The 27,834-nt window shown below is 39.5% G+C and overlaps 2 protein-coding genes across 2 annotated transcripts in view; one reads left to right on the forward strand and one right to left on the reverse strand.

Annotated features, from left to right (window-relative positions):
• Positions 1-607: 607 nt before the first annotated feature.
• Positions 608-3,744, forward strand: B3GNT5 (UDP-GlcNAc:betaGal beta-1,3-N-acetylglucosaminyltransferase 5). The gene is made up of 2 exons (XM_017810467.1): positions 608-740; positions 1,249-3,744. Exon 2 carries the CDS (start codon positions 1,588-1,590, stop codon positions 2,722-2,724), a length of 1,137 nt encoding a protein of 378 aa, XP_017665956.1. The 5' UTR covers positions 608-740; positions 1,249-1,587; the 3' UTR covers positions 2,725-3,744.
• A 1,955-nt stretch (positions 3,745-5,699) lies between these two features.
• The window catches only part of MCF2L2 (MCF.2 cell line derived transforming sequence-like 2), a 60,154-nt gene continuing 38,019 nt past the window's right edge, over positions 5,700-27,834 (reverse strand). The window contains 12 exon segments of the mRNA XM_017810465.1: positions 5,700-5,919; positions 6,603-6,691; positions 9,768-9,871; positions 17,934-18,111; positions 18,506-18,635; positions 18,637-18,680; positions 19,452-19,643; positions 20,168-20,287; positions 20,952-21,066; positions 22,594-22,718; positions 23,762-23,911; positions 27,039-27,155. Of these exon segments, the coding sequence (XP_017665954.1) occupies positions 5,916-5,919; positions 6,603-6,691; positions 9,768-9,871; positions 17,934-18,111; positions 18,506-18,635; positions 18,637-18,680; positions 19,452-19,643; positions 20,168-20,287; positions 20,952-21,066; positions 22,594-22,718; positions 23,762-23,911; positions 27,039-27,155 (1,368 nt within the window). The 3' untranslated portion in view covers positions 5,700-5,915.

A 27,834-nucleotide genomic window follows, 5' to 3' on the forward strand; every position in this document is an offset into this window, starting at 1 on the left:
GGTTTCCATTTTGAGGAGCCAGTTCCCTTTGTGGAGCACCACAAAACTGCTCCACGTTTTCTTATTTCTATACTTTGTTGTGTTCTCATTGTTATCTAGTTGCAAGACTTGAGATCAGTAAAACATTCTCAAAACATTTGTGTTGCAGAGAACTTCTAATGATAGCTTGTGTTCTCTTGCTTCGGGAGTTATTTCTATGCAACAAGTGCTTAGCTTGTGGGGTGTCATTCCTTACGGTGCTAGTCCTACATTTCTTGCTTGACAAAGCTCTTAATTGTTGGTTTTTTGTGGCATGAACAAGTAGTTGCAACTTCAGGCTGTTCTTGTCTATTGCATAGAAGAGACAACTCTGGCAACAAGAACTGAATTTTAAACTGCAGGATGAGAATGCTGGACTCGGGTGGTTTTTTGTGCTTTGGGTTCTTCACTAAATCTTAGTTGGTAGCAGAGACAGTAGCCCTGAAGTGTGAGCTGTCTGGTCCCGAGAGCTGTACTTGTGACAGGGGTGCAGCCTGTCTCTCTGTCGGCCCGCCCTTTAACCGTAGCTCAGGTGACCAACTGTCTGCACCGCGGGTTAAGGGCGGTCCCGAGCTGGGTCTGGGCCGTTCGGTACCGGCCGATCCGGGCACGGTTGACCTCGTGGCGCTTCTCGAGCCCCGCAGCTGTTGAGTCCAGCGGCCGCTCCCCTCCAGCGGGTCGGGGCAGAGCAGCGGGGCCGTCCTGGGGCTCCGCGGGGGAAGGTGCTGGATGAGGCTGGGGGGATGGAGCTCTGCGGGCAAGGGGACGGCGGTGAGGGACACCGAGGGCTGCCAGGGCTCCGGCCGGAGCGCTCACCCAGCACTCCCTCCCCCGGGAGCCGTCTCGGGGCTCTGCCTGGTCTGTGTCTTTAGCAGACCGACCGCCCAAAGGCAATTTGTAACCCGGGACATTTGTAGGCTGCCTCTCTCTCCGAGCTTATAGTTTAAATAAAATGCCATCTGTCGGTTAACAGTGGTGGGCATTTCTAAGAAAGAGGTTTCTGTGTCAGGTTCCTCCTTCCCTGGCCTCCACAAGCTTGCTCTGGGCCACTGATCACCTCTGACTTGCTGCCAGGCAGGTTACTTTTTTCTTTTGGGGGCTGGGAGGGGGTGTGGGGGTGTGTGGCTGTTGATGGGGCATGTCTGAGTAGTCAACCATTTCCATGACCAAACCTAATCACAAGTGTGTTAATAACAGCTCACTAAAACCTTTCTCCTCTCCCCCAATTAGAATTGGCATGAATCTTCATGAAGGAGGGAAACACATGAGAAGATCCGATTAGAACCGCAGTGTTTGTTTCAAGATGCCCCAAAGGGAAAATACTCATCTGCAAGTCTCATCTTTCAAAACTGCCTGTGTTCCTTCAATCAAAGAAAAATGTTTTTTGAGAAAGATGACTTATGAAGTCTGTGAACAAAGCTGGCTTCACAAGGATACTGAGTGAAAGACATCATGCCTTACAAGGGACACTTATCTTGAAGGGGTGACACTGTGCTCTTAAACAGAAACAAAGGCACTTGAAAAACACTGATCCTGAACAAGAATAAGGATTATAAAAACTGCATCAGAATGTTTGTTAGTCCCAGAAGAGTCAGAAAATGCCATTTTTTGCAAATATTTGCCACTTGCTTCATACTGTGTCTCATGATTTTTTGGGGACCATTTGATAATCACATTGTGAGCCATATGAAGTCCTATTCATACAGATACCTCATAAATAGCTACCATTTTGTGAATGACAGCCTGTCTATCAGCAGGGATAACCTGGACAGAGTATCAAGCTACCAGTATTTGATCAACCACAGAGAGAAATGTCAGCAGCAGGATGTCCTTCTCCTATTGTTTGTGAAGACTTCTCCTGAAAACCGTCATCGGAGGGATGCAATTAGACAAACTTGGGGTAATGAGAAGTATGTTCGTTCTCAACTTAATGCCAACATTAAAACTCTTTTTGCTTTAGGACGACCAACAGACCATCTGCAGAAAACATGGCAGCAAAGGGAACTTGAGCTTGAAGACCAGAAATACCATGATTTGATTCAGCAAGACTTCTTGGATACTTTTCACAATCTTACTCTAAAATTGCTTTTGCAGTTTAGCTGGGTGAATGCCTACTGTCCTCATGCCAGGTTCATTATGTCTGCAGATGATGATATATTTATCCATATGCCAAATCTTGTTGCTTATCTCCAAAGTCTAACACAAATGGGTGTTCAGGATCTCTGGATTGGTCGTGTCCATCGTGGATCCCCTCCCGTAAGAGACAAGAGTAGCAAATACTATGTTCCATATGAAATGTACCAGTGGCCCTCTTACCCTGACTACACAGCAGGAGCTGCATATGTAATATCAAATGATGTAGCAGCTAAAGTCTATGAGGCTTCACTGACTCTCAATACAAGTCTTTATATAGATGATGTTTTCATGGGTCTCTGTGCCAATAAAATGGGAATTGTACCACAATATCATGTATTTTTTTCTGGGGAAGGAAAGGCTCCGTATCATCCCTGCATTTATAACAAGATGATGACATCTCACGGACACGTAGATGATCTCCGCCAGCTCTGGAAGCAGGCTACAGATCCCAAAGTTAAAAAGATTTCTTCGGGGATTTGGGGTAGAATATACTGCAGACTAGTCAATATTGTGCTTCTCTGTAAACTGTACTATGAGGACACATATCCTTGTTCAGCTGCATTTTCTTAATACTTGAATATCTGCACAGAAGATCCACTGAGCCAAAACAGAGCAACAACTTTTTAGGTGTTTATTCAAAATATATGTAAACATGGAAAGAGGTAAAATTTACATGTGAATATTTGGGGTGGGCAGGGGGAGAGGAAGAAGATGGTCCCAGATTTTGTTCAGAAACTTATTGGAATAGCTCTCCTGTTGCAACTTTTTACATTGTAGCCTGTTTTTTTACACTCTTCAAGGGATGCAAGTCTGGATTATAAATGAACTATAATAGACTTCTAGACTTTGAAATGCTTGTTGAAAACATTTGTTACTTTGAACTTGTCGGTAAGTCTTGAGGGTTTTTTTTAAAGCTGTGTGAACTAAGGCATGTGGCAAAACAAAAATCTGTTATATCAAAATGGAATAGACCTTTCAAAACATGAGGAAAGTGGAACTTCTGACTTGATGAATGAGAGTATTGCAGTAGTTTAAGGTAGTGTAAACTCATTACAAATATTCACCATTTTTCAGTGCTTCATCGAAAGTCAGTCTGGACCTGCACAGTTGACAGTGAGTGCTAGAAGTGAAGACCTGCTACAATAATTTTCTCAAAGTTCCCTAAATCTTTGAAACAGGGAAAGTGTTTGAATGCCCTCTGACTTGGTGGTTTTAAGTAAAAAAAGGAGCTCCCTTTAGAACTTGAAGTGATGAAAATCAAATACTACTCATGTAACAGGTTTGGCTAATATTTCTCTGCCTTCTGAAAACTGAATCAGTGTACTTAAACAGTCCAATCTTTAATAAGCAAATAAGCTAAATGAGTTTTCTTTTAAGAATGCTTCTGTTTTCCAATATTCACGATTCTAAAGGTTAAAAGCAAGCAAAAGTCACCAAGAATGTTACTTAGAGCTAATGTGAAGCTTTTAAAGACTTAAAAAAAAGCAAAATTTTAAGCAGGTACTAGCAAAGAGGGAGGATATTTTCTGCACAAACTTTGACTTCGCATTGAAGGGATAGGGAGATGGTGATTCACAGAAACCCAGTACACAAATCAAAATAACTAAAATGTTTTTCATCAAAATTGTCTTTAAAATTTCAGGGTTGTTTGTGTCCACAAAACCCTGTACCTTGAATATATTTTGATGTTAATATCACCTGCAGAGGAACAAAACACCTGTGCATTGTAAATCAAACCAGAACAAAGCGATGTGTGACCTCCAGCCCTTACGAGTTGTACTGTGGTGCCACAGAGATACTGCAGAGAGCCAGAGCTGTAGGGTGTCTGCAGTTCTTTCTTGTACAGCTCACTAATGGTGCTCACAGACTCTCAGGACAGATATCTTAGTTGCTAATTGCAAAACCTGTGGTAACTGTACAGGACTTGCTAGTTTTAAGCTGTGAGTAGTAAACTTGGTTTAACTAACTGCTACTGCTCTTGGAGCCGTGCTGCGGGTTTGATGGTTTGAATGGACAGTGGTGTCTCTTAGTGTAGACAGAATCCAGGAGTGAGCTTGGTGACTGTTCTCTAAGCTGTTCAGATGGATGATAGGTAGCTACATAAAATATGTAACTTTCTATAATGGATTTTCCAGAAGGAAGATAATAAGAATCCTAACTGGTTCCAAATGTTTGGCATATAAAGAGCCGACAAATAAATCATTTATCAGTGTCAAAATGACTGAAGAATATAACAGCTATACTTCAGAAAAAACCAAATCCAGTTCCTGTTCTTGCCTAAACATTGATTATAGTACTGAGAATATGTATTTTCTAAAAGAAAAAAAAACACAAGACAACCCTAGATCTATACGACCTGTTGCTTACAGAGAAGATAAATGCACATATAGAGGAAGTATTACTCTGTACTGAAGGAAAGCTGCTTCATCAGATTTCTGACTTGTTTTGAGCCATTTAAATCAACAAAGCTGCACAGCAAAACTGCACTGCTAGAAAAAACCACCCTGTTCACTGTAGGGAAAGAGGGTCTTCATATGCAGTATGCAACCAAAATGTACTAGTAAGACTACAGTTTTTGCAACATAACTCTGTGTTGGGATTTGTTTTCACTCATACAAGCAAAAGTAAACTAAGCTTTAAGTAGCCTAAACTAGCTAACATCTAAAACGCTGCTTAAATGTAGTTTGCCATTATCTGAAAGTCACTTTTGACCATTGAAATATTTTGTTTTACAGTTGGTTTGAGTTTTGTTTGGATTGTTTCCTAATCTTAAAAGGGTCTTGATGTTTGTAGTATGCATTTTCTTTTGCTGCAGTGAAAAGAAGTTGCTTGTTGAATAAAAAGAAAAGCATGAAGGCACTCCTTTCAAAAAATGGAGACACTAGAAAACTTCTTATTTTCTGGTTCTAAACACAATATTTGTACACTTTCATCTGGAACCTTTTTTAACAATAGTCTTGGTGCTCCAATGCAGGGCTGTCAGGTTTTACTTCAGCAAATAAAACTGTATCAGCCTGAATGGTCACTCCTCATTAAGAGTTTGACATTGTTGCACAGCATATTTAATGCTAAATTTTTTTACCTATTTGTTTGGTTTGCATCAGTTTCCCTTTGATATTACTAATTTTTATACAAAGTGTTCAGTATTTATTCTTAAACTTTGCTCTGTACCACAGAAAGACAATTGTTTTGTAAAATTTGTTTTGAATAAACAGACTTATTTCTTTTAAAAAAAACCCAAACAGTACAGCAGAGGTAAATATCTCTTGTTGCTTTCTTTGTAACTGACAGCATCAGCTCTGATGCTTTTAAGTGTTATCCCGAGTTCCCTCTCTCGAGGGCTTCAAACTGTTCCCTCCCCCCACCTTCCTTTCTGTTCTACCTTGCACCAAACCTGCCCTCAACAAAAGGCAAAATCGGTGTTTCCCAGGAAAGAGACAGCTCACAAATTTGTTGACCAAGCTTCTGGGTCTGAAGTTGTGTAGAACTGCTAGATATTAGAAGCTTAACCTGTTGTTATTTGTATGTTCTCTTTAGGCCTTTGTTCCTCTGGAGATGTGTATTTATCTCCACAAGATTTCAGGTACTACTTTGCACCTTTTGAAAACTAGTTGATGATTTGGGGACCAGACATAGTATTTTCCTAGGGTATAATTAAATTCAGATAATGATGATTTGTATGTCTCTCCAATTTGTCTAACATAATGTATCAACCTAAGGTTTTTAGAAATGGAGTCTTTTGCATCAGGTAACTTCAGTGTTTACCTGTGTGAGACAGAGGCATAATGTAAGTATGAATTATTTAAATCATAGTGAAGAAGAGAACAAAGCAAATGAAGTCAGTGGGGATTGTGTCATTTGGCTTCTTGCAGGGTGGGTTTTGGTGTGGGTTTTTTGGTGTGGTTTTTTTTTTTTTTAATTGCTCCCTTTGGCCTAGAAACTGTGCAGTTCAGCTAAATTAAGCTGTTTACTTGGTACTTTTTGTTGAACTAAGTGACTTAAATATTTGGTGCTTTAGAATATATAATTAATAATCTTTTTCTCAAGACTGCAGAAACTCTAGCATGCATTTAAAAAACCCAGAAGCTTCTCAGAGGCGAGTAGTTAAATATGAACATTCTGAACACTGAGATGGCCTTTAATACTGCTTTTCTTGAACATACATGCAAGGCTTATTCTAATGACTTATTTTCTCACATCTTGTAATTAAAGTTTTTAAGGAAAAAAAATGGAAAAAAACCCCAACCCAAACAAAAGATAAATCTTTCTTGCTTTTCCATCTGATAGACTGGGTATAAATGCATGGCTGTAAGCATTTCAGTGACTTCATTACAGATAATTATTTATTAATCTTGATGAGCTTCAAAGAAATCATAGAGAGTGTACTATAAATGCAATAATTTGCATTTTAAGAAGAAAAAAATATACTAGCTCGTGTGCAGCCTTACCTCCTCCTTGTTGACAAGTTCTCATCACTTTCACTGGTCACCAGGACTCTGCTAGATCCTCCTTGACTTGCTTCATGCATCACCTCAATCTGAATAAAAAGTGAAAATACTTAATTGCTGATGCTTTTATTTGGAGGACTTTAACTCTTTGCAAGAATAAAAAACAGATCCTACCTAACCTAGCAAGTCACTAGACAATTTAAAATAATTGAATTCTATATGTGCAGGTTTTAAATCAAGAATACCTCTTGTCTATTTTTATTCTGCTTCCTTGCTCAGTGTTGGCATGGGAGGCATTCCTGACTCCAGGCGAAGTTGTTGTGTTCTTGCACCACAGAAGGTGAATTATTTCCTTGTGTAGATAATTACAGGTGTGATAGTCTGTTACTTAGACTTTGAAATGCTGTTTTTTTGGTTTGTGTCTCAAGCCAAACTAAAGACTTTCGGAGTTCTTTGTAGGGTGCATATGGAGAAAGCTGGGAATCCATCCTGTGCCTCTGAGAAGTGTTTGTGTCCCAGGAGCAGTGTTGGTAAGACAGTGCTGAGCACATGTTCGTGTGCAGGGGCTGTCCCCAGGCTGAAATGGAGCTTTTTGATTGCTCCAGTGTTTATTTTGATAAACACTAACCTTCTCCCTTGTCCAGTCTTGCCGAGTTGGATCATTTCAGGTGTGCTCCAGGAAAGTTTTAAGCAGGTTTTTCCTCCTTTTGCTTTAAGAGCACCAAGTACTACTTGGACTTACTCAAAAGCCAAAATCTTCAAATTCAGTAAAACAACCCAGCTTCTGAGTTTGCAGTTAATCCAAGCCAATATCTAAACTCCAGCAGAGTCTTTTAGTTCCTGAGCACTTTCATTTTTAATGGCTGATTCTGGAGGGGAAAAGTATCTTACATTCAATATTGCAAAATAGTTGATGATAATGATGGATCCATTAATAAGCTGTCCTCACCTGAACTATTATCAGAACAAAGGAGAACCAGCTCTAGGTTCCTGCTGATAACTGAATTTTATTCTGTGTTTATTGCTGAAGTTGTGGACTGTTCTGGCCATATCAGAAGATGGACCAAGTTTAATTTTTAGTTTCAGCTTCAGGGAAATTAAGATGAAATGTATGAGCAAGTCAGGGGTGTGGATAACAGAAGAGCTGGGTTGAAGTAGCTTGTATTATATCAAAAATTGAATAATAGAATTTTGCCAGGTAGACATTTGATACATTTTTTAGCTTTTCAGGCCTTCTGGTAACACTTCCTCCCTGCTAAATATTCCCATGCCCCCAGAAAAGGAAAAACAAACAAACAAGCAAAAAAACCCCAAAACCAGTTTTAGCCTGTGTGGAATTCCTGCACTAACAAGATTAAACCATTTTTCAATATTTAGATTAAAATAGAACATCCATGTTTGGGTGTCACTAGTGTAAGAAGTGCTAGTGTATGAGTTTTGGTCTGTGAATTATTAATTAAAATCAGAAACTCTAAAATGCTTATTTTACAAAAACCCTGTGTAATAGTGGACTAAACTGGAAAAGGCACAGAGAACTAATAAAACGTGATCTCTGTTATTGGATGTGTTCTCATATAGAGCTCACCTTTAAAAATCCCTTTTAAAATAACTCATGAACTATGAAAAAGTTAAAAACTGTAAGTGCAGGGACTATTGTGTCATCTCCTCTCCTTCTATATAACCTGTTTTAAGATGAGGTATTTATTTTCCCCAGAGATGTACTGAAAAAGCTTATTCCCTTCCTCTTCCTCTCCCCCAAGCTGCTGAACAATATGAAAAAGGCTACTTGCTGTTTCCATCACACTTTCATGAGGCACCCAAATGAAGATCATACCTCATACTACCCAACTTGTTTCACAATTCTTTTTGAACATTCATTGTATTGTTTCCCTTACATTCAGGGCTTATGTTTTCTTTCTCAAAACATACCTTAAATTGCATTTTTTACCATTTTAATGATATAATGGCCTAAAGAGCCAATAATATGAATCTTCAGGCAAGTTGCAAGAAAATCTGGGCAAAGGGCTACTGTTATTTAAAGGTTGTGAGTGTACAGCACTGTGCATGATTTGACCTCTTATTTTTAGTAAACTTAACTAAAGGGGATGTTGGCAAAGGTATGACATTTGTGCACAGACCATTCAGAATATAACCTCACTGGTATTCCTCTTATCTCTCCCAGGCGTATTTACATGGTCTAAACCCAAACATTTTAAATAAGATAAATGAGGTATTTGCTTGAATTTGACAGGGGAAAAGAAGAAAGAAGTCTGTTCTCTGAAAGTGGCTATTTCAGCTAGCTTGGGCAAATGAAAACTTTTAGGATGCAGCTGCAGTTCATCATAGTTTCAAGACCTGCAGATGAATGGAGTATCTGAAACCTGTTTCCAGTGTTAAAATACTCAAGGAAGGCCAAACAGCTGTTTTTGGTAGCTTATTATCCCAGTCGGTGTCTACAGCTCAAAGCAAAGACTCTCTGCTGTAAGGGCAGGATTCTTACATGCTGTCAGGCTTGGGAATAGAGAGGAAAGGATAAAGATGTCCAAACAATCTTAAATAGATTCTTGTTGTGGAAAGAATAATGCAAGAAATCTCATCACAGAGACACAAATGCCAGATAGCTTTCCCTGAAGGTTACTTCCCTATGCAGGCACAGGTAACAGTGGATTTTCTTGGGTTTTGGCTGGTTTATTCCTAAGTATTACATGTCTAGTTTTAAATACTTTACATAGAAATTACCCTTAGAAAATATTTAAATGAGGAAAAATCTATAACTTTGTAAAACCCTGAACATAACACAACTTGAGCTGAATCGGATTACAGCTTTAGAAACAAAGTAGTTCACATGCTATAAGGGAGGATGGGCACTTTGGCTGCATTTTAGTGTATTATTGTTGGACGTTTCTTCCACATTTCCACTTCCATCCTTTGAAGATGATTTCTCCTTTAGTGTAACTTGGTTTTCCATAAATGCTTTTTAATGCTATCATCTGAGTAACTTTCAAACTGCAATGTGGAGTGTAAAAAAAATCCTTATCAGAGAGTCAACTTAGAAATGTTTAAATTTTTTTTTTTTTTTTTTAATTCCAAGTGAGTAAACCTATGTTTATGTGGTCTTGAGTTCTCTCATAATATGGGATGTCCCCAAATCACAGGTAATCCTACCTTAATTCCACCTTTAGTCTTCTTAATGCTTTTCTTTTTTGATAACTCTACTTCAGAAACTGTCTTTGGAGGGCAGGAAATTTCGGTGGACCTCCTGTTGGTAGCTGAAGGAGTCAAAAAGAGAGTAACATTAGAAAATGTGTGCTGAAAGTTGAAATTCTACTTCCTAATAAAAGCAATGAGCAAAGATCCCAACACATCAGTAGTAACTGAGACCTGGCTTAGAGAACTGAGTTGTGGCTGGGGTGGCGATGGACCAGCTGGCACAAGGAATGGGCCACCTTGTTCAGTGCTCAGATTGGCATCCAAAGCTCCACAGTGTAATGACTGGTTTGGCTTCCCCTGGGAAAACCATCTTTAGGCCAGCACAGGTAAATGTTAGCCAGCTGTATCATCACTTGGGTAATTGTCACTTGCACAGTGTTGCTTGTGTGGGTTCCCAAAGAAAGGAAATTTTGGTTCTGGTAATGGTTTGGCAATGTTGGATTAAAGGATTGTTCCCTGAATGTTTTCATTACATGAACAAGTCTCAAAAGAGTAATCCCAGGAGTTCAGCAAGTCACTGTGACACGGATATAATAATAGTGAACCTGAGGAAGCAATTTCAGAATATGCTCTGTCATGTCAGGTTTGAGGGACTTTGCAGGCTCTGCAAACCACAGCTGACAGTGAGGTGTCTGATGCTACTGGTCAGTCATCCTTAACAACATAACCACTTGTCCTGAGCCTGCTGTCCAAAGGAAAGGTTTACAATGAACTGTGAGAAGGGGAATCATATATTTTGCTTGAGAAGAAAATAATTTCTGTTACAGTTTGTATCTGTTTTAAATTGATAACGAGCTCACAGCACACACTATATAAGCACAAGGCAATCAGCTCTCTTCTTTTTCTTAGTTGCTGAATTGATATGAGCAACCATTCATGTCATGGTAAAAACACATACAAAGCCACAAGAAATGGTGAAAGAACCTGGGTTAGAAGAACAAAAAAGAAAAAAAAAAGTTGCTGCAATTCTGAGATAAGGTCTGTTTCATTTTTATTCTGGGAAAACTTTCTGATTGAACAAGAACTTGTTTTCAAATGCATCTGGTAACATTTTGAGATGGTTTCACCAAGTTTAATGTTTTGAGGCATTGAGAGTCCTGGTGGTAATTAATAACTTTTTGGGGAGAAGCTGAGGGGTGCAGTAACAAAGATGCAGACATCTTTGAATGAAGAGGATGTAGTATCAAAGGATTCATGTAGGAGGGGGTTGAACACTTTTTAGAGAAGAAACACATTAACAAAGTTTCAGATGCCCTTGTCATTAAATTCTTCTTTCGAGGTAGTTTTAGAAAAGGCAAAAAAGGCACATAGAAGCACCCAAATTATATTCAGTTAAGAAGACAACATATCAGTTTCACAGACAACAGTAATGGAAGTCGACGTTTTTTCTACTCTGTGTCTTTTCAGCAGCCTTATCACACAGCTGGGAAGAGAATTAATTAAAGCGGCTTCTCTCCAACTCTTCTCTAAATCTTCTTGGATTTATCCAATGCTGAATGACATGAGGACTTGGCAATGTCCATTTCATGCCTATTACCTCTGCACAATGACTCTATACTAGAAGGTTTCCTCAATGGAACAGTGAAATCTGGCAGCCACCAGCAGCTATAATCAACTGCTAGAGGATTCTCGTGGTTCCCAGGACTGAGCTGAAATGCAAATGTCGTCTCTCTTTGGCTCTTCCATCACTCTCTTTCAGAATATACAGCAGGGGATTTGTTTTGATTTTGAGCACTACTTTCAACAGATGCCTTTTTCCCACCCCAAGAAAGCTTTCCCTGAAGTAGTAATTGTTCTCTCAAAGGTATTTTTATTTCACCCAAAAAGTGGTGTACTGACATTTTGAAACCAAGGGGACAAAAAGATGCAAGATAAAGCATATAGAAGCTATTGATCCTCATTGTCAAAGTTCTTCCTACCTTTCTAATCTGCAAGAAGGATGATTTATGCTGTTGGCAAAACCAGAATACCAACCTTCATCAACTATTTGATAAGTTTTCAAATGGGTCCTTTTATGGTTTCCCCCATGAATGCCTGAGTAAAGTGGTTATAAGCATTAGCAAATTCACTCTTTTCCATACTAATGCACCCTGGAGATTCTATTTAGCCTTAAATTCTCATCTACCACCATCTTGACAAAATGCAGACTGTGATCATACCATTCACACTAAACACTGTTATCTCCTGGAGCTTCTCTCAACTATATCCTATTTATACCTTGAAAAATCAGCAGTAAAAGAAATAAATCTAAGACTTGACTACCAAGACATTGTTTCATACTCTTAATAACACACAGGCATCCTGAATACCCTAGATACTCTGCCAAGGTCTAGTTGCCCTATCTAAATCTGGGTTCAGTCCACTGGATTGTTCTACAAAGCTAATTCAGAAATTTTATGGATGTGTTGTGGAAAGAAATGGAAGGAAAGGAAATAACTTCAGAAAACATGACAACTTTTGCTTAGAAGAGCATAGTCAGCAATACCATGTTGTTTGACCTATTCATTAATCAGAAGACTTGAGGGGACGGTTGATACTGGTATGGAAATCCTGGCTGAAAGCAACCAGCAGAAAAAGTGGAAATCAGTTAAAATTTTGATGTCTGGATCACAACTTCCAAATTCAGACAGCTCCAGGTGATCCAGAACAGCTTAAGTGAAAGATGGCACATTCACAAGAAGCCCAAGTGCAGGTGCTCCTTGATCCAGTAGCAATTACTCAGTTCAGTTCACTAGGTTAGTCTTGGCTTCTTCAGTGTGAGATATTTCAGGAAAGGAGGCAGGTGCAAAGATAAGAAAGACAAATTCAACTGCATATATTTCAGAGATGAATTTGATTCAGATTGACACAGCGAACTTCCCTTTCCAATTTGACCCAGAAATGAACTGAGAGCAGGCAGCAATCTGTGTTGGTCATGCTCCAGAGAATTTGTCAGTTATTGACTGGCCCATAGTCAGAGACTGCTGCACGTCACTACCTTTAAGTAGTTTCTGGAGCACCTTAGAAAGAAACAGCCAAAATACCTGCCAATTATTATTGCACTAATTACTGTGGAACTGGAAATATAAGGGAAACTCCCTTATAAAATTCAGCACAGTTGGCTGTTTCAAGGTCAGTACTGTATTGTACTGCTGAGGAAGTTGAAAGTTAAAGTGTTGAGCTGCCTACTGAAAGAATAAAGGCACAGGAACAAAGGAAGACAAGTGGGGTGTCTCCTTGTAGAATAATATTCCACATAGAGGAACCTTGCTTTGTGCTTCTTATATTGGCAGATTTTCCAGGGATTTGACAGCAATTTTGCTAGAGCAAAGAAATATAGATTATATTGCCTAAAAATGGAAAAGTCTGCACTAAGCCATTGAATGATAGAGCAAAGATGCTCTGGTGTTTCTTTAGCTGCCTAAACATTCTATTTTGTCATCACCACAATTCAAAACAATGATTTTGTCATTAATGATCTTCGAACTCACGTTTCCTGTTGGACAGCAGGAGCAGCAAAGCCCAATAAAGTTTAGCAGACTAGTTGTTTCCATGCCTGTTCTTGCCAAAGGAATTTGATTCTGCTGTAGGTGATTACTGAGAATGCACAAACTCTCACACAGAAAACATATGGGGAAAGATGTGATTGGGAAATTCACGCAAAACCTGAATGTAAAGCATTTATTTGGGGGGTCTTTGAATGCCTTACAAGTGCTGGGCATGTATTATAACCCTTGACTACAGAGTCTATGTCTCTTACTGGCTAATGAGTTACACTTATTCAATATCTTGAACTATAGAAATGAGTGGTTTCTCAAACCATTAACGAAAACCACATGCAGCATCTTTTCTGAGTCAGCTAATCTGTCTGCAGCCTCACTTCCCCTGCACACATCCCCAGACTCTTGCAAGACATTCTTCCTTCATCCCCTATCCAGATGTTATTAGTTAGTGAGTGTTATGCACTAGTGACTGTGAGGAATGCTGGAATGAATCCAATGAGCAGTTGTATACATTTAACTGAGATGGAACCAGCTTAAGTTATATTATTTAAAGAACTGAAAAGGCTCCAGCTGTGTTCCTCCATATGAATCTCAAGTTCCAAGCTGGCCTTCTAAGATGCTTGTATGGTGAGTCATGGATTTTGTATGTGCAATGTGCTTTTAAACATGTTATTTGTTTAATGAGCTCACAGAAATTTTGACATCTCTGCTCCTGTATTTCACATTTATGTTGCACACAAAGAAATCTACCCATGAATATTTTATAGCACTTTGTACTGCCATGTTCCAGCTCTCACCACAAAGATAACTAAAGCAAGACAATTTTCCTAACCATGGTCGCAGGATGGCCAAATCACCTTTTACTGAAGTTTTCCAAGAATGTGTCAGGCTGAGAAGATAGCCTTTGGGAAAGTTTCATTTCGAAGAGTTAGAGTTTGGGAGAATTACAAGCAAATTAAAATAGAGAAATGCTAACTGCAATCATCCCTAATAGCTTGTATTCTCCTTTACAGTTCTGTAATTTGTCTCTAATCTGTGCCTGACAGCCCAGAGGCAATACTGGCCTCCATGGTTTGACTTTGTGGACCTATCCCAATTCACTCCAGCCAAGGAGTTTTGTACAGAAATGCAGAAAACAAATATGTAGTCAAATCATCAAAAATTATGCCCTCAGAAGTAAATCAGCAAAAATATTTCCCTATGAAGTGCCAATTCTCTCCTCCCAACACATACAGGGACAAGTTTAGCCATCAGCAGTATTCAAGCAGCTTCCATTGGGAGTAAAGAGAGTTGTCCTTAAAATAAGGTGTTATATACGCTAGTTAAATATTGTCAAAGCACTCATTATAAAAAGGTCAACAGAGGGGTTTATGCCTTTTCTGGGTTGATCTGTGAATAATACTTAAGCAGATTCTCACAGCTAAAATGTGCACCAAGTCCAGCTGGCACAGACTTTGGAGCATCACAATAATTCCAAAACTAGTTTTTCAATGTTGAACAGGCCTGTCCCTGCAAAATTTGAAAGTTCATTTGCGAAACCAAAAGCTTCAAGCAAAATTGAGATTAATCTAAAATTTTGCTTCAGAACTTCCAGACCCACAGTGTTGAGTGAAAAGTGTTGAGTGAGGGAGAGTTTACAGCAGCTCTGAGCTGCCTTTCTGGATCTTCACTAAGCTTAGAGTTTGCTGAGAGTCAGTCACCAGTGACCATAAGGACACAGACATAACCTGTGGCAGTCATTTCCCTGATGGAAACCTGCCCTTCCTCTCAGACATAGTATCAGCTCTGCCTGTGTGCACCTATGTATTTGTCCATGTAAAATGGAGAGTCTGACAGTATTTCATGTCTGAGTCTTCACATCTGTGAAGATTTTTCCATTAGCACCCTGAATTGGATTGAATTTTCCCTACCACTCCTTGTTTGGAAAATGGATAGTCAGCAAGGAAAAACAAAACAAAATCTATTCTGGAACAAACATAACTTCTTTTCCTTTCACAGACAACCATTGCAGTGCTGCCATGGTATTGTTACTCTGTTGCCTGGGGACAAAAGCCTTTCTTTCTAGTCTTCTATTTCTGTTTACAACATTTTATTGCCTTTGCCTGCTTTTATATTTATGCAGCCTAGGAAAATGGCATTTTCCTGTTGCCATATTCTATTTTGCAAGCTTTTAGAAATATTCAGGTAAGTCCTGGCTAAAAAATGACAACAAGTTACAGTATCTGTTTCCAAAAGGTGCTCTAAGCCTCTCTCATGTTTCCAAGATGTTGCTCAATAAATTCTCCCCATAAGTAAATGTTGATAGTGCATTGATCCCGTGAATGTGAAGAAAGGACATAGAGGAAAGTCCAAAAGAGGGTAGCTTCAAGAAGAGCAGAATTTCGCAGCCTCATTTTCAAGGCTTGGAATAGGACTCAGTGTCCCTGTTTCTATTCTCAGACACATTTGAGAGTCAGACTGTAAAATGCCTTGGTAAATCAGTTTATCTGTGCTTCAGTTTTCTTTCTGAAAAAAAAAGAGGTTAAAATACTGACCAGTACTTGCCAAGTGCTTTGGCATTCTGAGGGAAAGGGCACTCAGGAATTTCAAAGTATGATTCTTGGTAGCTGACAGCTGGATAACACCCAAAGGATGCCATTACACAGAGTATATGAATGTACATGTACTATTCACAGCTGTTAAAGTAAGCTGTGATTGTGAGCCCCTGGATAAGCTGTAGATAGTCAGGGTTTGTTTCTTTGTACAGAGGTACTCTCGGTCAGGCACCTTCAGGAACCTGAATGAGATTTTACAGTCTACTTATCAGTGTCTGAACAGGACTGAGTTGCACTTTGCACCTTCTAAAAGAACAACCAGAGTAACATTTAAAAATAAATTTCATCTACCTATTATTTTGCAACAGGACGTTAGAGGCTAATCCTTGTCACACAGTTATCCTGTATTGGGTTGTAAAACCCTGAACTGCAATGCAAGGGACAGAGCAATGGAGCATCTCATGATTTTCCATGAAAGAGCTGATAGTATGGGATTGGTTGTATGAACAAGAATCAAAACTTAGAGCACTGTCACATATATACTAGTGACTGTTCTAGAAGGTTCTATCTACACCAACAATTTAATTAAAAAATCTGCAAGTGCTTTAAAATGACAAGAAAGAAATTCAAGAAACAAAATCAGAGACTGCATGCATAAACTAAACAGCAAGATTAGCTTTTAGCCTGAAGATGCAGTTTCACAATAGGTGAAAACCATCCTCAAATGGTACTTGCAGTGATGGGACTAACTGCCTCTGACCTGCTGACCCCATAACCCCATTTTCTGCATCTTCCTTTTCTGCAGCACTAGTGGCCACTCAGTGAATGTGATCAACTCTGACTTAGTGCTGGTTGGAGCAGGGGACTGGGGTGCGTGAACTCATGCCGTGGAAAAATAACTACTACATTTTTACAGTCTGTTGATTGAGTTTTCAAGGCAAATCACAACTCCTACGGCAAACTGACTGCCCACCTCAGTGCAAGAGCACATTGCTGGAGGATGAGTGTGTGGCAGAGCAGGACCTCTTCACATGCATTGTGTTCTCAGCTTGCCTTAAGCCAATAGTGAAGCTGAAACTTGAGGTAGCAGCTGTATGTTAAGAACATGTTAAGCTAGTATGGTTTGGTAGGGGGGAAGTACAGATGTCAAACTAACATGGTAACAGGAAGAAGATGATTTTCCTTGGTAAGAAAGGATTAGGGTTGCAGAGCAGAGGAGAACAGGGACACTGGTGTGACCTCCTGGTGATATGCCTAGAAAGCAAAATGGTCAGGCTACTGGCCATCCTAATCTTCCTGTTGAGAAAGCAGTTTATTGCAAGCTCTTCTTGCAAATTGATTTTTTTAAAAAGCTTTTTGGTAAAGGTTCCCCTTTTAAAAAGCCCTACAGTTCCAAAGGGGCAATGCTTTCTTGCCACCAAGCACAGCCACTGGTCTCCAAGATGCAGTGTCTCAAATTAGCTTCACCCATGTTCCTTTTGCAGAAAACAGCTATCTTGGTTAAAGGCACGTGAAAACTTCAAATCAGGAACTTTCAGGAAATTCCAAACAGAAGCAACGTTCAACTTTTATAGTTAGCAGAGGACAAGCTAGAAAGTGAATGAACAGCTGTGTAGAGGGGAAAAAGCAAAACTTCCACAAATGAGGCAGTGTCACTAGCAAACCCTTAATTTGGCAAGTATCTGATTGAAACTTGAGGTATTGTGACCTTTTAAAGACGAATATTCACATTACAGTATATGCAATGTGAAAGAGGTTCTCGTGCTTACTTTTCAGGCTTGCAGTGACTACCCTGGCTTGGGTATTCAAGAACTGGCAATATAAGACACACTGGGAAACAGTATAGCAATGTACTCTGTAGATTAGACCTAGGAAGAGAAACCTGAGGTTTTTTGTGGGTTTGTTGTTGGTTTGTTGGGGGTTTTTTGATTCACCCTTGTCAGTATGTTTGTAGTGACAGATATTTCACATTCATTTTTCATAGCTGGACCTACAGGGCTGACACTGCACATCAAGTGCAAGTCTTCATTCTGATAACAAAAATTAAACATCACCATGTGGACAAAACATTGGTGTGTGTCTGAAAGTAACTGCTCATGGCCTACCTACTGCTGCTGGCCTGGTAATCTTTGGTGATGCTCGTTTTGGGGAAGATTCGGGATGTGGAGCAACAGGTTGTACTGGCCGGGTCTGTTTGGCTGCCAGCTTCTTCAAACTTACTTGCCTCTTGTCAAACATTTCTTGTACATCTTCAAGTTTTTGTACAATTCTTTGGGCGTTGGCCTTGACAAAGAAAAGGCAAACAACAAACACTTGTCAGTGCTGGACTAAGTTAAGAAAGTACTTGTGTTACCAGACAGACTAGAGCTGAAGATGACACTGTGCTGCAGTTTAATGCAACCCAGTCCACACACTCCACAGACATCACAGTTTCACTGACCAAGACATGGTGACTCAGGCAGTATTTCTGACATTGCTCTGAAGAAAATCATGTGTGTTCCATGACTACTCATGAGCAAAACTCATTGCCCCAAGGGCTCACCTCTGTGCCCTTTTGGAATAGGGAAAGAGGCATATTTTAGCAGACTCAAATATATATCCCAGGACACTCTCCGGTACAAAGCATTTGGTAATTTTTAAATTCTAAGTGAGTGCATGCACATCTGAGAGGTTTTACCTTTATTTCAGGGGTGAGGATCATGTCAAACTGATTGTAGAACTCCTTTGGGTTAGAGAGCTGGTGTTCCTTGGCTGTTACCAGGAACTTCTCAATTTCAACGAGTGCAGTTTCAGCTCCCTCTTGTGACTTGGGAAGCTAAGAGGTAGATTCCAGCTTCACACCATTGGCTTGCCTTTAAAGAAAAATGGGGAAAGAAGGACTCATGATCACTGAAAGTCCATGTTGCTAAGTGTTGCTTCTACTCTGTGAAATACAGATTTGCCCTAATATGTTTCTAAAAGGTATCGATGTTATTTCGTAGCGTGCCATAGTTCCTGCCCAAGTCATCCCACCAGGATATGTAGAACTGGACTTGCTGAACTGAACTTGCTGTTCAGCTCTCATGGGCTAGATGGTCCAGTAACATGTAAAAGAATAATATTCTGAGCAAAGAGGAGAAGTGCTACTGCAAATCGAATCTCTCAGCTGTACTACCTCATTTGAGTGTTCAGTCACATAATTAACCCAAAAACTGAAACTGTATCAAAACTCCCCAAAACTTCTCAGGCCTATGAAACTTAGTTAGAAATACTCCAAAGAAGGTTTACGTTGCTGGAATAGCAAACAAACATTCTCAAAGCATTTATCTTGCTATTCTAGCTAGATCAGAGAAATTGAAAACTAACAAGCAGTAAATTGTTAATTTTTAAGCACTAGAATACATTTGGTTCTCATTTCAAATTCAGGCCTAGCTCGATTTTCCTTAGTTTATTCCCTATTTTTCATCATTTTAAGACCATACTTATGGGAATCTACTGCTCCAATGTTTCTAGTTATATTTACTGAATGATACAGAGAAAAAACAAACACAACTTTTTATCTTCATCATAATTACCTGAGCTGATAAAAACATTCATTTTCAGTAGAACCTTGGCAGGGCTGTTACCTGAGAAGGTTTGCTCACCTTATCTAACTGCTTATGCAGCTCAAGAGACTTTCCCAAAATATCATACTTTTTCTTGGTCTCATTGGTAAAGTCATCACAAATCCGCCTGAGTTCAACACACTTTGGTCTAATGGAGTCAACTGCATAATGATTGTTTTGGATGAGCTGTTCTCCATGAAGAGCTAGAGACTGAGCCTTCTCCAAAGGTTCCTGTGAAATTAATGAGAAAAATCCAAAGTTAGATCTTAGAATGACATTTATAGTAATGACAGTCCATCTCTATAATCCCTGCTGTAGCCTGAGGGTAAAGGTTTGGGATATAAATATAGCTGATGTCTTACTTTATATTTACATTGAAGACCAACTTTATTGTCAGTGAGTACATTGAAACTTGAGAGGTTCCATCTGAACATCAGGAAGCACTTTTTTACTGTAAGGGTGAACAAACACTGGAACATGTTGCCCAGAGAAGTTGTGGAGTCCAATTCTTCTTTCTCCATGCTGGGGACATTCATTATACAAGTTTTTTCCCCTGCTTTTTTCCCCCTGCTTGCCAAGAAACGAATTGGAACTACTGGGTCTCAACAACCCTGGATTCTGGAAATTAGGATCTGAGTTTTGCAATTTAAAATAATGACTCATGAGAAGAGAGTAAATGGGATGGAAGGACAGTGACAAAGAAGTGTCTGGAATACCATGTCTATAGCAGCTAAAATACTAAATTGAGTGCAAACCTGTCCTTTCTCTTCCAGATGTTTCTGTTCCTTTAGGAGGTGCTCCACTCGAGTCACACTGTCCCCAATGTCAGCAAAACCTGCTTGTGCTTCCATGAGGTTATCCAATGTCAGTTTTACCTAAAAAACAGCAACAACAAAAGCATAAAACCAAAACAATAAAACCAAAACAAAATAAACCCACCCAAAACTTTACCACAAGATACTCATAAAATTACAACAAACATTCATCTATATCTTTGAAAAGACTCTGCATCTCAAATTTAGTCTTTCAGCTTGTTCCAAAATGGAAAAGCCAAGGAATAAAGCAACAATCAACTATTCTTCAAAGAGTTGCCCTGCTTCTCACTGTTTAGGCCCACGCAGTTTTGAAAACCTGTAACTCCAGAGTCTATATTACTCCAGAATCTGTATTACTCCAGTCTCTGGGCTGACAGTTGGGCTTTCTGAACTGTATTCCCTTGACTCTGGTGGGATTGGCAACTTAATGTCACAGAAGATATTATATTTGATAACTTCACACGTAAATGTAAAATGGTTTATCAAGAAGTTGGTGTTTCACATTTTGGCCTCACAGTCTGGCACCTTCCTCACTGGGCTTTATTCAAATGTTGTAAGACATCTGATAGCTGCCAAAAATTTAATTTTTGAAAACTCAGTTCTTATTTCATAATGAAGGGCTTTTCTCCCAGTCTTCTTTTTGGATTGCCAGTATACTTTAGGTATGGGTAAAATTTGACCTTATTTACCAGAGAAGACTAGACAGCATGAACAAATGAAGTACCTCTCTAAAATCATGTTCAAAGTGTCGAAGCTGCAGGCACTGTTCTAGTTTTAGATGATGTTTGGTCCAAAATTGATCAAAAGCCTTTTCTGTTTCATCCAACTGAGCCAACAACCTGTTAAGAAATTATAATGAATAGAATGTACTTATTTCCTATAGTTCATTTCTTTTAAGTTACACTAACTGGTGGCAGAAAGCAGAGCAGGGAGATGGTGGGGAGCCTACACTCATGTAAGAGGGCTCTGTGTCAACTGTCCCTTAAGCAAAAGGGAATTAAATTTGCAGTGGGATAGGCAGGAGTATGATGGATGAGTGATAACTACATGGATCCACTGTGGCAGTTGCAGTCCTGCCTCCTGACCTGCAACAAGGACTCAGAGCTGTTCCATGCTCTGGCAGACAAGGGCAACTGTAATCCCAAGCTTCCACCCAATTCTTCAAAGATAATTCACCCCCAACTGATGCAGACTGAATGTGATGCAATTATTATTTTATGGAATGTTTAAAGCAGAACTCTACAACTTGTTCCTTTTTTTCACCCATCAGAAACAGGCAAGGACTGAATCATTTTTCCCAGTCCATTAAAAACAATACATTAGAAGCTCATAATGACTCCCATGGACATTATTTTGTGTAAATGATGAAACATTTATTTGCAAAGAAATTAATATCAAGGTGTCGTACATCTTGAGTAAAATGTCTAAAACCAGACTAGTGAGTCATCCACACAGTTTCTCAATGATCCATTAATTGCAAAGTAGAACAGTTTAAACAAGAAGAAAAAATGAAAAGAAAGTTTTCCTTGAATATCCTGTATTTCAATAAATGGGCACTCTTTGGGCAAGTAGGGATTGGTGAGTGCTGAAATGATCAAGTTATTAAGGCAAATGACAATAGCACCCTCCTATTTCTCTCAAAAACAAAGTTCTGTTTTCAATCTATCCCTGGAAAATGTGGTTTTAATCAAAGCTGGTTGTTGAATTCAAGATGAATTCGCAAATTCCTTTGGTGTGACTGTTAAAAGGATTTTAAAGTATTCAGTGAAAAATATCAGCTCAGCTTTACTTTTAGCAGCTTTGTTCCCAGTGAATGCAGACATGCTAAAACACTAGCATGGCATTTCTCTTTCCACTGCATCACATGGCACAGCAGAAACTTCTACATGGTGACTAAAAGCTTTCTGGTAGTAACTAGCATTGTAGGAAGGAAAAGGGGTTTGTTTCTCTCTCTCTCTCTCTCTGCAGGGTATCACTTCATCTGTTTCTCCCCCAGTGATTCCACAGACATACACAAACACACACCCTCTCATCTCACAGAGATTCAGGTGCCCTTCAAATCAGGCACAGAAGTTTGGAGGACACATATGTTACAGGGAAAGTAAGTCTCATGTTAAATCTTCAGCCCAGGTAGTTAGCGGTCTGACCAAAAATTACCACAAAATTCAGGACTTGTTTGAACTCACCTTGAGTTCAATCAAGTAAATTCCTCAAAGCCATTCCCTTCTCTGAGTTCCCTGTCCAATAAATCCTGAGTGGTTGAACCGGAGGCAATTTATAACTCGCATATTTAAATTATTTAAATTACACTTGCATTTCTGAGGAATAAATTAGCAACTTGCACAAGGTAATCTCGCTTCACTGACCTTTCTACTGTGGCTACATTTTCCAGTTCATCTGGACTGAGTTTGCTGTTGGCACTTCGGGTGACTGGCTCCCGAATGCATGTCAGCAAGGTGGCCCCCTGCTTCACTGCTAGTTTCAGCTCATCCTGAGGGAAAGAAAACAAGCCAGAAAACAAATGGTATGTACTTCTAACAACACTCACATCTCTTACATGGACAACACAGTAATGCTTAGTACCTATGATGCTTTCATAGGTACTAAATATTTGGAACAAAATATAAATGCTTACCAAAGGTGATACATTTTTCTAGAAAATGCAGAGACTAAATCTGTTCACTTTGAATAGTAGATCTATTTTTGAGAAAAGAAATAGTAGAATTTCTGAGCAGACTGCTTTTCTGACCAGGCAGAAATTTATTGCAGAATAAATTATTCTACCACAGATTGAATGTGTGCTGCAGATTGTTCAGTGAGCTGAGAGCCTGCGCTGACACGTTGCACTTCTTAATGGAATTTCCTTCAAACAACATTGTGACATGCTGAGCCACAGTACAACAGGTATAAGGAGTCATCCATAGAAGAAGAGTCTTCCCAGCATGAAAGATAAGTAATGAAAAGGGTAATGAGGCTGAAACATTATTAAATCAGCCGATGAATCCCCACATCACTGCACATTCTTCCATAAAACGTGTTGTTGTGCTAATATAGCTTAAGTAGTGTTTTCTCTCTTATGTTTAACCTAAGGTATTTGTTGACAGCAATAATGTTTTCTTCTGATTCTTATTCTGCAAAGCTAAACTTGCCCCAAAGTTTGTTTGTTTGTTTGTTTTTAAATAAAACAACCATGATTACCTAGATCATTCTATCTATTCCTAATTATCCTCACAGTTGTCTCTATCTGCTCCAGTTCATCCTTTCTGATGAACTCTTCATCAGGAGCCCATGCTATTCCAGATGTGATTCCATCACACCCCCTCATACATTAGAAGTGACATTTCCCTGTTCTATCACTCTTGAAGCTGTAAAATGTCCTTTTCCACAGCTGAATCAAATTGACCTCCTGAACCCAGGTTTCTGTCCTCCTCAGTGGCTTCCAGACAATGGACTCTCAAGTGATGGCAGAACATTTTGTTAAGTCACAAATCATGTACTATTGTGCTGGAGCCATCATGAGAAGACAACAATCACCTTCAGCTTGCTGTGGTGGTCGGTGTGTGCGGAGAGGAGCTCCTCTGTGCACTGCACATCGTTGGGAAGTTCAGTCTCTGCTAAGTCTGTTCCAAAGGTCTGTAGCATCTGTGCTGTTGTTTTTACTGTCATTGCAAAGTTTTCAATAGCCTGGAAAAGCAGGAGCATAAAGTCACAAACTTTAACAACAGTCCTTTGACAACACTCAGTCCTTCAGGCACAATGTGCTGCAAGTATTACATGCCTGTAAAGCAGGTCATGTTGCCTTTTTTGGAGTGGATATGCTAAAAGTCACAAATTGAATCCTCTGTCACAAAGTATTGTCATCTCCATGAGCCAGCTGGGAACTCCCAGAGCTTAGAGGACATAATGAAACCACAGAGGACATCAGCTTCAAAGCCAGGCCTGGAACTTCAGATCCTCTGCCCATGCTTGCTGGGAAATTCTGCTGTGTTTAAAATTTTAATGAAGGCTTTAAGTTGAGGACACTCCTGAAGTATATAGGGCAAAGTCTTTTTGTGTTTATATTTATACAGCCATTGTTCACTCAGCAGTAACCTGTCTTCGCCCTGACTTCTGAAAATGTGCATCTCCATCCTGCCTATCTGTACTAGATGCATTCTAGTCACTCCCTCCCATCTGTTCATGTTAGTACACAAATACAAGAACAAGTTACAGCAAACACAGTTAAAATGCATAGATTCACTGGAGTATTGTTTTATCACTTGGGTGTACTAACACAAAACTTGTCAGAAATCTGTGGTTTTATTGAAGAAAAGGCAAAAGAGGAAGCCTTAAAACCAATGCTGCCTTCTGAGAATATATTGTTCAGACCTGTGAGATGTGAGCAAAACTTTTATATCTAGTAGCAAGTAATTTCATGGGATGTTTTTTCATGATTATGCCCAAATTTTGAGGGGGACCGTATTGTTCTATGTAGCTCGTTATTCTTTGCACTTTGTGATCTAACCTACTCAATGGTTTGTGTCAGTCAGCAGCACTAGGGATGCTCTGACATCCAGGCAAATGCTACGTAGTTGTTGCACATTGCATTCCCTTCTCTGGCAATGATGGGAATTCCTTGTCTGCAACCATGACAGTAAAATTTTGCTGTGTGCTCAGTGAAAAACAAACAGGAAGTAGATCATAATTCAAAAGGTATAGTCCAAATATGTGATCTGAAACATGCCCCAGATGAAGCAATGCCTGCACAGTCCATAGCCTCCTTCCCTTTTTCCCAATGAATTCACGCCTGCTTTCAGCACAAGCAGTACAAACTCACATATGCTCTGGGTTGGTGCCCAGCAGCTGTAGCCTGCTGTTCTCAGCACTGAAACTACTGGATTAGAGTTGGCTGAAATGTCACACTTCTGACAGACACAGCCATCCACAACCGATTTCCTGAAAGCCCAAAAATGTATTCCGTGGGCAAAAAAGCTCACAGGCTCCTGCCAACCCAGATAAGAAAGCAGAAACAGTGAACGATGCAGGGAGATCACTGAGTCACTGCCACTTAGCCACGGTTTAAAGCTGTTTCAGAAAAAAAGCACTGGCAGGACGAGATAGGAGAACACTGAGAGAAGCAGCAAAGGACATGAAGCCCATACCTCAGCAAGACTCAAAGTCAGGTTGTTTCAAGGTGCCATGGAGGCTGACACTTCCCTAATGACAACCTCTTATACAGATATTCCTTGGTTGACTGCACCACTCACCAGGAGCTTATCCGAGTTTCACTAAATAGCGTGCTTGCCCCCACCCTCTCCTGTGCACATGTCTAATAAATTGTTTCATGTACCTAAGTTATATCTGTGGCTTGTTGGGTTTTTTTCCAAGTCTCTCTGCTTGGTAAGAGTTTTTCAAACAAATTTAACTCAAACCTCTGTGGATTATATAGCCACACTCCCCTCAAATCTTGGCTCACTTTTATTTGCATATTTTAACAAACTATATATTATTACTTTATGTAAAATCTTCTCATTAATACATGATACAGCCTTTCTTGTGTCTCTGCTCCCCTCCCTCATATTTTCAAGCCTTTAGCTGTGTGAAAGCACATACAGATGATTCATTTCTTCACACTCCCCCCCTCCTGCAAGGACAGTGTCATATTTCTGACAGTTTTAACACGTAAGCCTGCTCACCTATCTCAATCCTAACCTCACTGTAGTCAACACAGCTATAAATGTAGAAAATCAGTGCTAGAGGGAAGTCAAATTCTGTGTTTCCACATTTAGAAGCCTGAAATATTTGGTGGTTTTAAAGGAGAGTAAAATTCAATTTTATAAGGACAGAAAAGCGCAAAAAATTATATCAAGAAAGTGACAAAAGTGACTTGACCTAAAGTAACCTCAGAAAAGATCTTTTTATGAGTGTTAGATGTAACCTGTCCACCATCAACAATAGATTAGAACCCAGGGCTGATCAGAACTCTGCAAAATATTGGGGCTCACATTAGATTTGAGCTCTAACATACCAATCTTGCAAGTAGACCCACAAAGACAGATGCAAACGCTGCATAGATTCTCCATGAAATTAATTTTCCTGGATCACCACCCAGCTTAACCCATTTTTGCTCGGGAAGGATGATTCAATATTTTAGCTGCTAATGTGCCGGAGTTTGGAGTCTGTTTTTGTGAACTGTCACCTTTTCTGGGCACCGTAATGAATTGTTTACATTGTTTTGAAGCAAACACTGAAATGCATTAACCAGCCCCAAAAGGGAACAATCAAATCTGTACAAGTTTCCTCAATAGAATAAAAAGTCTTTCTGCCTTTCTACTTACAACTGTTCTTCAGTTACCCAAAATATGACCCAGCTGGAGTGCATGCTTACATAGAAAACGAGGTAAAATAAAATCTAGTGTTTCGATTCTCTCAAAAGCAGGGACATAATTAATCATTAAAGTAAGAATTTTGACCTTTGATTCAGTAAAGTGCTAAAGCCTATGTTCAACTTCAACCATGAGCTGAAGGCCTATGAATCCCATCAATTATTCAAAAGCCAAGAGAATGTGCCAAGGGGCCTTGCTGAGTAAGAATACCCTGACAGTGTTGGGCCCTAGGCCAGGAACACAGTGAGATACAGATCACTGCTTCTATTGCAAACTTTTGGGAATTTGCCTTTCTCTATTTGAGTCATGGATTTCCTCCTTCCATGAGTCCCTGGCAGAATCAGTAGGCTGACATGCCCCTGAAGAGTTACTACTTAATGGTTGCTTTGCATTAGTCATCTGGACAGTTCTGGTGCAGACAAGTGAAGAACAACACCAGCACTCACAGTTCGGTGGTGGATCCACTGGCTGTGGCCGTACTCCAGAGTTCCTCCCAGCTCCCGGGTCAGCTGACTTTTGTCAATATAGCCATGCAGATCAGAGACAGAGTTTAACATGATGATCTGAAAAAAAATCCAAACACACTGGACTGAGAGAAATAATGAGCCCTTTAAACCATTGTTCCTAGGATCTGGGTTTGCCTTAACACGTATGAACGCTGCAGTTCCACCACAGGCTGTCAATTCTCAGCATGTATTTGGTCATGCAATGGCCACACATTATTTTCACTAGATTTTTCCTTCTTAATGTGTACATGGCCATTCTTGAGCTAACCATAGTTTGACATAATCTTGCTCCTTCCTAGGCTGAGTCATTTGGCACATGCTTCAAGAGCAAAAGTATAGTATTGATAATGTTCACACAAACTTCCATCAAATAATTTATTCTCTAGTAACTGTTATTTACAGAGAAATGGAGGCATAGGCAAGTTAAAACAGCTTCTTCAAACCCAAGCACTTGATCCAGGCAAGTGCTTAAATGAAATCATTGAAAATAAGATTTCCCTTTCAGTTTTATAATCCTTTTTTTTGGCACTGTACATCCACTGAGTTCACTGGCATTATTCAATTTAAATTTATGATGGAAGAGAAAGCAGAGAAAAACCTAAATTCATTTTCTTACATTAAAGAGTCTCTTTACCACTAGACTTGCTTAATGAAAGCCAAAAAAATCTGCAGTCAGCTTCAGATAAGCAGCATTACCACTGTAAATTTGCCAACATAAGTGGTTACACAAATAAAA

This window comes from Lepidothrix coronata, unplaced genomic scaffold (genome assembly GCF_001604755.1).
Source record: "Lepidothrix coronata isolate B3197 unplaced genomic scaffold, Lepidothrix_coronata-1.0 Scaffold29, whole genome shotgun sequence".
Lineage (NCBI taxonomy): Eukaryota > Metazoa > Chordata > Aves > Passeriformes > Pipridae > Lepidothrix > Lepidothrix coronata.